General features: G+C 40.5%; 1 protein-coding gene across 1 annotated transcript in view; it reads right to left on the bottom strand.

Moving 5' to 3' along the window:
* LOC109872251 (cadherin-7-like) overlaps window positions 1-12,298 on the bottom strand; it is a 102,979-nt gene that overhangs the window by 22,108 nt on the left and 68,573 nt on the right. The window contains exons 9-10 of the mRNA XM_020463423.2: window positions 915-1,032; window positions 362-613 (exon numbers count right to left, since the gene is read on the bottom strand). Coding sequence (XP_020319012.2) covers window positions 362-613; window positions 915-1,032 — 370 coding nt within the window. The remainder of the gene's footprint in view (window positions 1-361; window positions 614-914; window positions 1,033-12,298) is intronic.

The following is a 12,298-nucleotide window of genomic DNA, read 5'->3' on the forward strand; positions in this document are numbered from 1 at the left end:
ACAACACTGGGCCAATTGTACGCCGCCCTATGGGACTCCCAATCACTCCTGGTTGTGATACAGCCTGGAATCAAACCAGCGTCTGTAGTGATACCTCTAGCACTGAGATGCAGTGCCTTAGACAGCTGCGCCACTCGGGAGCCCTAAAACAGTTTTGTTGTTGCTCTGCGAGCAAGGTTCAAACCTGACTGAGGAGATTTCAAGTCTAACGCCTTGACCACTTCGCCTTGACCACTCAGTATTTTATATTCCAACAGTGTACACTGTTAATGCAGTAAAACATCAGATATCAGTCAAGGGGCCACATGAAGGAGCTTGCAGGACTGATGTGGCCCTGATTTGTTTCGGTAAAATGGCTTACCCAGTAGTGTGAGGATGCAGGCGAGGATGGCAATGAGGGCCCCGGTGCTGAGGCCCGCTGAGAGCATGGAGTTCTCACTCCCACACGACTGGGGGATCCCATCAGGGTCACAGTCGCACACCCGGATGGACAGGGTGTTGGTGCTGCTGAGGGCGGGGCTCCCATTGTCCATGATGAGGACGGGGAGGCGGTACACATTCTGGTGGCGGCGCTGGAAACCCCCTCGCTTGGTCAGCACAGAAGCCGTGTTGTCTTGGGGAGGGGGGAGGCATATCAATACACTGATAAAATTGTGTTCAGACAGTAATACTTGGTGGATTCCAACAAACCATGACAAACATTAGCTGATATAGGGTTTACATAATGGAAAATAGACAATCAAGGCAAGGAAACCACAATATGGTTGTGGAGCTGCTCCTGCCTGGTGACCAAGCATCCATTTTGATTGGCTCCCTTATTTGTTTAGACTGTTCTGCTGCCAACTGTGCAAGTTGTGGCGTTTCTACCCTATACCCTAACCTTTACCCCTACCCATTCCGAGTCAGGCACTTACCTTTGTTGTCTCTCAGGGTGAAGTTGAGATTCCCAGCAGCCTCAGCGGTCAGGGAGAAGAAGAAGCGGTGTCCACTCTGAGGCTGGTCTCGGTCAACAGCACTGATGGTCTCAATGACCTGTAGGGGATAGATGACCAAAGGTTACTTTCAGTTCAGGTCAGTTCAGTTTATTGTGTTGCATTCTGTAGTACGGTGTCTATATTAGAACAGTCTCAGCAGGACTTGTATTTATCTACTGTCGAGAGCTGTCTTAATATAACGGGACCCCTTAAGGGTCATAGTGAAAAAAAAATATAATAATTTCCCTCCTTTTTTTTTCATCTCTGTTTGCCTCAGATTTTTTTATTTGTTCCCTCGATATAAAAATGTATTCCCTCGATATAAAAATGTATTCCCTCGATGTAAAAATGTGTTCCCTCGATGTAAAAATGTGTTCCCTCGATGTAAAAATGTATTCCCTCGATATAAAAATGTATTCCCTCGATATAAAAATGTGTTCCCTCGATGTAAAAATGTATTCCCTCGATATAAAAATGTATTCCCTCGATATAAAAATGTGTTCCCTCGATGTAAAAATGTGTTCCCTCGATGTAAAAATGTATTCCCTCGATGTAAAAATGTGTTCCTTCGATATGAAAATGTGTTCTCTCAATATAAAATGTATTCTCTCAATATAAAAATGTGTTCCCTCAATATAAATATGTGCTCCCGGGCCTTCCGAGTGGAACAGCAGTATAAGGCACTGCAATGCAGTGCTAATGGCATCACTACAGACCGGGTTCGTTCCTGGGCTGTTTCACCACCGGACGTGATCGGGTGTCCCATAGGGTGGCACACAATTGGCTAAGTGCCGTCCAGGTTATGGGAGGGTTTGACTGGGGAAGCTATACCTGGCTCATCATGCTCTAGTGACTCCTAGTGGTGGGCCGGACGCCTGCAGGCTGACCTCTGTTGTCAGTTGAACAGTGTTTCTTCCGACACATTGATGCAACTGACTTCCGTGTTAAAAAGTTAACTTCTTATGGCTGCAGGGGCAGTATTGAGTAGATTGGATGAAAGGTGACCAGAGGTGCCCAGAGTAAACGGCCTGCTCCTCATTCCCAGTTGCTAATATATGCATATTATTATTAGAATTGGATAGAAAACACTCTGAAGTTTCTAAAACTGTTTGAATGATGTCTGTGAATATAACAGAACTCATATGGCAGGCAAAAACCTGAGAAGAAATCCAAACAGGAAGTGAGAAATCTGAGGTTGGTCGATTTTCAACCCAGGCCCAATTGAATTTACAGTGGGATATGGATGAAGTTGCACTTCCTAGGGCTTCCACTAGATGTCAACGTTCTTTAGAGACTTGAATGAGGCGTCTATTGTATTGTGAGGCTGAATGAGAGGGGAATGAGTCAGGTTACTGGCAGAGAGACATTTCCTGGTCACACGCAATTCACATATCGACCTGCGTTCCATTGCTTCTCTAGACACAAAGGAATTCTCCAGTTGGAACTTTATTGAAGATTTATGATAACAACACCCTAAAGATTGATTCTATACTTAGTTTGAAATGTTTCTAAGACCTGTACTATAGCTTTTTGAAGTTTTTGTCCGAAGTTATGTACGAGCGTTTGGATTTGTATACCTAACGCGCTAACAAAAGTAGCTACTTGGACATAAATAATGGACATTATTGAACAAATCAAGCATTTATTGTGGAACAGAGATTCCTGGGAGTGCATTTTGATGAAGATCATCAAAGGTAATGGAATATTTATAACGTAATATTTGATATCTGTTTGACTCCAACATGGCGGAAAATTGTATTTGTTTTCTGAGCGCCGTCTCAGATTATTGCATGGTTTGCTTTTTCCGTAAAGTTTTTTTGAAATCTGACACAGCGGTTGCATTAAGGAGAGGTATATATATAATTCCATGTGTCTAACTTGTATTATCATCTGCATTTATGATGAGTATTTCTGTTGATTCGATGTGGCTATACAAAATCACTGGATGTTTTTGGAACTAGTGAACGTAATGCGCCAATGTAAACTCAGATTTTTTTTATAGAAATATGAAGAAGATCATCAAAGGTTAGTGATTAATTTTATCTTTATTTGTGATTTTTGTGACTCCTCTCTTTGGCTGGAAAAATGGCTGTGTTTTTCTGTGGCTTGGTGGTGACCTAACATAATCGTTTGTGGTGCTTTTGCTGTAAAGCCTATTTGAAATCGAACACTGTGGTGGGATTAACAACAAGATTACCTTTAAAACGGTATAAGATACATGTATGTTTGAGGAATTTTAATTATGGGATTTCTGTTGTTTTGAGTATGGCGTCCTGTACTTTCACTGGCTGTTGTCATATCATCCCGTTAACAGGATTGCAGCCCTAAGAAGTTTTAAGAAGCGCAGTTTGGCGGGTCATGTTTCGGAGGACGCATGACTCGACCTTCACCTCTCCCAAGCCCGTTGGGGAGCTGCAGCGATGAGACAACATTGAAATCGGGGAGAGAAGAAAAAGGGTAAAATACCCAAAAATAATAATAATAATGTGTTCTCTCAAATGCTTTTATTAATTACCTCTATTCATTAATTTGTTCCTCTGGATCTCTCCTGCAGATTCGAGTGCATGTCTTTATCATGGATTGATCAGAGTTAATTGAATTCTACTTCAATCTGTGCATGAAATACAATGAAATACAATGAAATACAATGAAATACAATGATTTTCTTTGTTGTTTGAATATATTATTGCGATAACCCCATTTATTTACAGAATATTTACTCCCTTTTTCAGAACCATGGATGATATGGCTGACTTGATAAACCACAAATCAAATGTTAAGCTACTCCTGACTCTTGGTGGATTTGCGGAGCCTATCTGAGGATTAGCCTGGCTGTTTTCTTTCTCCACCATGACCCCCAAAGGGTATAATATGAACTCTATACTGGACCACTGAGTGAAAAAAGAAGAGCCAAATCAACATTTATAATAAAAACGCACAGACGACATTTTCAGAGATGACAATAGGCCACACCAAGAGATAGAGCCATATACTGTAAAACACCAGCTATAACATCTGACATGACAATATGGATGGTGATATTAGTGATACATCGAGGGGAAAGGCAGTACCACACTCAATATATACGGGCTGGGACTAATTTAGAAGACCGTTACACCACCTACAAAATCCCCATTGAACCCTCGTGCGTGTGGTCAGGATTAGCCTCTTACCAATAATGATGACCCTTTCAACAATACCCATAAAAATAACAATAATGTTACATTGGTATGTTTTTCATTAGGTTGATATAGAGTATTGTTAGTAGAACCTGGTATTATACTTATATGATATGACTTGATAAATGTGTGTGTATTGCAAGCTAGGTCTGCTGCAGAACAACAAAAAGAGGAAGGCCCCAAAATTTGGCAAAGACTCCAACCACCCAAGTTATTGCACCATGTCTGGAACCAACAGGACAGCTTCTACCCCCAAGCCATAAGATTGCTAAATAGTTAGTCCATAGTGATTGGTTAACTATTTAACAATATGCATTTACTCTCTTTGCACTAGCTCTTTTGACTCATCACATACGCTGATGCTACTGTCTATTATCTATCCTGTTGCCTGGTCACTTTATCCCTACCTATATGTACAGTGCCTTGCGAAAGTATTCGGCCCCCTTGAACTTTGCGACCTTTTGCCACATTTCAGGCTTCAAACATAAAGATATAAAACTGTATTTTTTTTGTGAAGAATCAACAACAAGTGGGACACAATCATGAAGTGGAACGACATTTATTGGATATTTCAAACTTTTTTAACAAATCAAAAACTGAAAAATTGGGCGTGCAAAATTATTCAGCCCCAGTGCAGCAAACTCTCTCCAGAAGTTCAGTGAGGATCTCTGAATGATCCAATACAGTTTTATATCTTTATGTTTGAAGCCTGAAATGTGGCAAAAGGTCGCAAAGTTCAAGGGGGCCGAATACTTTCCCAAGGCACTGTACATACAGTGCCTACCGAAAGTAATCACACCCATTGACTTATTTCACATTTTGTTGTGTTTACAGCCTGAATTCAAAATGGATTCAATAATATTTTTCTTCCTCACCCATCTACACACAATACCCCATAATGACAAAGTGAAAACATGTTTTTAGAAATGTTTGCAAATGTATTTAATATGAAATATAGAAATATCTCCTTTACATTAGTATTAACACCCCTGAGTTAATACTTTCTAGAAGCACTTTTGGCAGTGACTACAACTTAATCTTTCAGGGTAAGTTTCTTGGAAATTTCCACACCTGGATTGTGCAACATTTGCCCATTATTCTTTTCAAAATGATTCAAGCTCTGACTAAATGGTTGTTGATCCTTGACAATCATTTTCAGGTCTTGCCATAGATTTTCAAATATTTTAAAGTCAAAACTGTAACTCAGCCACTCAGGAACATTCACCATCTTCTTGGTAAGCAACTCCAGTGTAGATATGGCCTTGTGTTTTAGGTTATTGTCCTGCTGAAAGGTGAATTCATCTCCCAGTGTCTGGTGGAAAGCAGATTGAACCAGGTTTTTCTCTAGGATTTTGCATGTGCTTAGCTCCAATCTATACATTTTTTTTTATCCTGAAAAACTCTCCAGTCCTTAATGATTACAAGCATACCTATAACATGATACAGCCACCACTATGCTTGAAAATATGGAGAGTAGTACTCAGTAATGTGTTGTATTGGATTTTTAAAATTCTGTACAGGCTTCCTTTTTGTCACTTTGTCCACGATTTGGCCCTGATGTTTTATTTTTTGCAGTATTACTTTAGTGCTTTGTTGCAAACAGGATACATGTTCTATACGGACTCCCTCCTTTTCACGGTCAGTTGAGTTTGTATTGTGTAGTTACTATAATGTTGTTGATCCATCTTCAGGTTTTGCCTGTCACAACCATTAAACTCTGTAACTGTTTTAAAGTCACCATTGGCCTCATTGTGAAATCCCTGAGCAATTTCCTTCCTCTCCGGCTACTAAATTAAGAAATGACGCCTGTATCTTTGTAGTGACTGGGTGTATTGATTTTTGTTATTTTAATTTTATTTAACCTTTATTTAACAAGTCAGTTAAGAACAAATTCTTATTTTACAATGACGGCCTACCCCGGCCAAACCCTAACCCGGACAACACTGAGCCAATTGAACATTGCCCTATGGGCCCCGATGATCACAGCTGGTTGTGATACAGCCTGGAATTGGACATGGGTCTGTATTGACACCTCTAGTACTGAGATACAGTGCCTTAGACCGCAGCACCACTCGGGAGCGCCAAGTTGATACACTGGCCAAAGTGTAATTATTAACTTCACCATGTTCAAAGGGATATTTTTTTTACCCATCTACCAATAGGTGCACTTCTTTGCGAGGCATTGGAAGACCTCCCTGGTCTTTGTGGTTGAATCTGTGTTTGAAATTCACTGCTTGACTGAGGGACCTTACAGATAATTATATGTGTGGGGGTACAGAGATGAGGAAGTCGTTCACACAGGTGAGTCCATGCAACTTATTATGTGACATGTTGAGCAAATATTTTACTCCTGAACTTATTTAGGCTTGCCTAAACATTTGCAGCTTTTTATTAAGTTATAAAAATGTCCAAAAACATAATTCCACTTTTACATTATAAGGTATTATGTGTAGGCAGTGGCAGAAAAAAATCTAAATGTATTCCATTTTAAATTCAGGCTGTAACAAAACAAACATGTTAAAAGGCGAATACTTTCGGCACTGTATCTAATCTCATTTACCTCGTACCCCTGCACTTCGACTTGGTACTGGTATCCTGTGTATATAACCAAGTTAGCATTACTAATTGTGTATATATATTCCTTGGTGTTATTGTTTTTCTATAATCACAAACATTTTTTTTACTCTGCATTGTTGGGAAGGGCCTGGAAGTAAGCATTTCACTGCTAGTCTACACCTGCTGTTTATGAAGCATGTGACAAATAACATTTGATTTGAAATAGATTAAAATACATAGAAGTGTGAATTCTATTATTATATCACCTTGAAATGATCTCATAAACACCATCATATCACTTCCAAACCAAATGGAAAAGGTTTAAGCCAAATAACTAATACTTGCACACAAAGAAGACACACACACACACACACACACACACACACACACACACACACACACACACACACACACACACACACACACACACACACACACACACACACACACACACACACACACACACACACACACACACACACACACACACACACACACACACAGAAATCAGTACACACAATGTTTGCCTCGGACAATTTAAGCATTAAAGTGGAAAAGCCATTCCCGGGCTGGCTTACGATTTATGACACACATGAAGAAAAAAAACAACATTTAAAAGTGCTGTGTTTAAAAGATGATTATCAGTGTAGGCCTCATCAGGTGGCGCTATAAGAAGATTCCCCCCCGGCCCGATGCTCTGCGGTTGCCTAATCCCCCTAGCTTTGGCTGGGTAAAACACCGGCCGTGCCGAGCCCTGCCCTCGTGAAGAGAAAGTCAGCACAAAACGTCAATATGAGAAAATCTCCTGGAAACTGGAAATGCACCACCATGCCAACAGGGTTTCTGTCCCAAATGGGACCCTCTTCCCTACATAGTGCACTACTTTTGACCAGAGCCCTATGGCACCCAATTCCCTACATAGTGCACTACTTTTGACCAGAGCCCTATGGCACCCAATTCCCTCTATAGTGCACTACTTTTGACCAGAGCCCTATGGCACCCAATTCCCTATAGAGTACACTACTATAGACCAGAGCCCTATGTCACCCTATTCCCTACATAGTGCACTACTTTTGACCAGAGCCCTATATAATGAATATGATTCAATTTGGGATGCACGGTGGGAGTGAGTAAAGCAACAACAACTGTATTTTTTTTGTGATAAATTGACATAAATACCTAAATATGCTACCATGTCCGTGCTAGGATTTAAAGTTTAAACCCACGTGATTATCTGGATGGATTTAGTGTCTTATTTGTTTAGGTAGCTCAATATGTGTTGTCCCGTCTCACTTAACAGTGAGTGAATATTTGGCACAGGACTTTGAGAGGTTTATGGCGCTTTTTTAGGATCATCAAATTAATAATGTATAAATAAACAGTTTATTTTATATAAGTGTTATTTATGTCTTTTCTATTTGTTTTAATTTTCTGTTTGATTTATTTATGATTCATTTTCTGCTTTGAGACCAACATGTTGCGTTTATATTTGTTTTCAGTATATTGCTATGAGGACAGGGTTCAAAAACGGTGTCATGGGTCAAGTAGCCGACAGCGAGATAGATATGTAAATTATAGATCATATAACATACACTTGGAAGATAGCATGCTTTACCCATATATATACTGTATTGTTCACCCTTTCAAGATCATGCTATTTCCCCAAAAAGGGCCCTTGACTGAAAAGTGCCCATGGTTAATGGTACTATAGGTATATTATAGTTATATTATAGGTACACTATATATATATATATATATATATATATATATATATATACACACACAAAAGTATGTGGACTCCACTTCAAAATTAATGGATTTGGCTACTTCAGCCACACCCGTTGCTGATAAGTGTATAACATTGTGCAGACAGTCATGCAATCTCGATAGACAAACATTGGCAGCAGAATGGCCTTACTGAAGAGCTCAGTGACTTTTAACGTGGCACCATCATAGGATGCCACCTTTCCAAAAAGTCAGTTATTGAAATTTCTGCCCTGCTAGATCTGCACCGTTCAACATCTAGGAGAAACAACGTCTCAGCCGCAAAGTGGTAGGTCACACAAGCTCCCAGAACGGGACCACCGAGTACTGAAGCACGTAGCGCGTAGAAATCGTCTTTCCTCGGTTGCAACATTCACTACTGAGTTCCAAACTGCCGCTGGAATCAACGTCAGCACAAGAACTGTTAGTCTGGAGCTTCATGTAATGGGTTTCCATGGTTTCCATGGCCAAGCAGCCGCACACAAGCCACTGGACTCAGTGGAAACACATTCTCTGGATGGATGAATCACGCTTCACTATCTGGCAGTCCGAAGGACGAATGTCGGCTTAGCGGTGCCAGGAGAACACTACATGCCCCAATGCATAGTTCCAACTGTAAAGTTTGGTGGAGTAGGAATAACGGTCTTAACGCTACAGCATACAATGACATTCTAGACGATTCTGGAATGTCATTCTAGAATTGTGAGTCTAGAATCGGGGGAAGGCCCTTTCCTGTTCCAGCATGGCAATAACCCCGTGCACAAAGCGAGGTCCATTCAGAAATGCATGTCGAGATCGGTGTGGAAGAACTTGACTGGCCTGAACAGAGCCCTGACTTCAACCCCATCGAACACCGACTGCGAGCCAGGCCTAATCGCCCAACATCAGTGCCTCGACCTCACTAATGCTCTTGTGGCTGAATGGAAGCAAATCTCCGCAGCAATGTTCAACACCTAGCGGACACCTTCCCAGAACCCGTGTCCATATACTTTTGAATCGTGTAGTGTATATACTTCCCAGAACCAGTGTCCATATACTTTTGATCATGTAGTGTATATACTTCCCAGAACCAGTGTCCATATACCTTTGAATCGTGTAGTGTATATACTTCCCAGAACCAGTGTCCATATACTTTTGATTGTGTAGTGTATATACTTCCCAGAACCAGTGTCCATATACTTTTGAATTGTGTAGTGTATATACTTCCCAGAACCAGTGTCCATATACTTTTGATCGTGTAGTGTATATTGTAGGTGTATTATTATATCGGTTATCTGTGATAACAAACTGTAGCCTTGTTAACACTATTATCCGTCGCTCCATGGAAGCCCCCCTAGAGAACATGCAGTCAGCTAGAAATGCTACACGTGTACGAAAGGCTGGGCAGAGACGACACCTCAGACCCGTCACGCTACAGTGGGTCTACTTGTTAGCCAGCCAGTTACTATTCAAATCCTATACCAGCCATTTAGGAAGGCAGCAGCCATTATGGAAAAAGACATACATTCAAATAATAACTTTGACAAGTGCTGGACCGACATATAACAATGGTACTCTGTATGGGATTTAGTATTATTCTTCTTCTTCATCGTCTGCCATTGTGTGAAAAACACCTGGCAGTCAAAATCAGCTCTGGACGACACATCATAACCAATAATGGGATGACAGTTGGAAAAATGGCCGAATCAAGGGCACCTAAACAATAGAGCAGGCACCCTGAGATAGAAAACAGAAGGCAGAGCGAGACAAACTACACGAATAACCCCATTGCAGGTGTGGGATGCCGATGGGACTTAGGGACTGACGCTTATATACCCGCTTACACACCCGCCATCTGTTTTCCATTGCAACGGCTGAAGTGGAAACCTTTTGGGGTTTAGGAAATTAATACATTTGGCTTGTTCATTATTGCTTTGCTTTTGTAAGGAAAACCTCCAGGGAGGAGCATGGGTCATGTAAGGATAGTGCCATTAACAATGAACAACTAGGAACAGCTATTGGTAATCCCTTGTATTGACTCTCCTTCAAAAGGCAAACGTTTTAGTTGACCTTTATTTAACTAGGCAAATCAGTTAAAAGAACAAATGATTATTTACACTGACGGCCTACCCCGACCAAACCTGGACGACGCGCCGCACAATGAACACTTAAAAAATATGACAGTGATGGCAAGATGTTATTGCTTTACAAATGAACTTTAAGAATGCCATTGCAGATTATAATTATTTCTATCTAAATTGAAATATCTAGGTGTGTGGACCGATGGTGGGAAAGGTATCCTTAATTTACTGAAAATACCCTATCGGACAGAAAGAGACACACCTCCCAAACCACAAACCTAAATCTAAGGGTTTGTGGTTCTTGTAGTCTCTTATCATCTCATTCAAACCATACAGCAGACATGCAAGCTTTTACATAAACGATTAGCGACTACCTTTCCATAGTGTATATTGATAAACAGTAATTTAAGGCTCCAAAGAGACTGAAACTGGCACACAAATGACACGAAGGGAAAACTGACCACAGGACAAACAACCATTTATGTTTACTCTTTGCTGTCACAGTGATAAGGGCTTTTACGACATAAAAATGTGTCTTTAGCACAAAATGATTGAAACGTTATTATAATTATACTGAAAGGTAATTAAGTCATAACAGATGACATACAAAACGTGATTTACAAAAACGTACAATGCTCTTTTGTTTTCATATCTAAATCATTTGTTCCTCCGGGTGTATTTTTTTAATAAGAAAGCATTGGGAACAAGGTATTCTCGGGGATATGATGCAATAACTAAGAAAGAGACTAATATGACTATTTTTCCTGTTATGGTTATGGTACTTGTATTGAGAGGTGTTATGCTCAAATTTGTTAAAAAAAAACATTTGTCCCAGGTTCTGGAGTAAATTGTAATATGGAACAAAAATTCTATGTACAAACTTGTAGGCTTCCCAAGTTTCATTAGGAACATGGTGTTGGGGCATATGTTATTTTATTTGTATTTTTCAATTTGATTTAACTAGGCAAGTCAGTTTAAGAACACATTCTTATTTTGATTAAATGCCATATGCTTGATAAAACGAGGTACTTGGGAGTAGGTACCAGTGTGCAGATTTTTATTTTGCTCTCGGTTCTTAGTAATTGCTATTTTCTTCTAATATCGGAAAAAGTCAAACAGGTGACAACCAGCCCTAGTCTCCCCTACCGCTGATCATTGCAACCGGTCATTACCATTTGTAACAACAAAACATGCCTGCTTGATTGTAATACCCTTCCAGCTTAGACCCCTGTCCTACAATACAGTTTCCTGTTGACAGATTGAAGTACACCACAAACCCCTTCTTAGCGTCCCCCACACTCCCCCAGCTGAGCGTCCAGGCTACAACCAGGACAACCAGGACTACCCAATCAATAAGAAACCTCAAAGAACTTAAAAATAAGAACACTAATTTCTCAACAATCTATTGACTATTTTGTTTGTGATTGTGACCACTTCAACAACCCTCACGGTCTCAGAAGTTTTGATTTGATTTCCAATTATGCTCAGTCTTCCGCTGTCTCTCTCAAAGGGCCGGTAGGTACACTGTGCCCAGTATGTTGTTTCTAAGGCCTTAATGGTAGCTGTTTGAGATGTCTTCATGTTATCATTGATAATGAATGCTACTCTCTTTCACACAAGGGTAACGGGAGCAATCCCTTGGTCACAGACTTGCTTCCACAGGAGCATTAGTGAGGTCGGGTTCTCGTCACACAGGAGTCCTGAGGGAGAGACAGAAGAATGCAAACAATATTCTCTCACTCACTCACTCACTCACTCACTCACT

The sequence above is a fragment of the Oncorhynchus kisutch genome, linkage group LG27 (genome assembly GCF_002021735.2).
Source record: "Oncorhynchus kisutch isolate 150728-3 linkage group LG27, Okis_V2, whole genome shotgun sequence".
NCBI classification, from domain to species: Eukaryota; Metazoa; Chordata; class Actinopteri; order Salmoniformes; family Salmonidae; genus Oncorhynchus; species Oncorhynchus kisutch.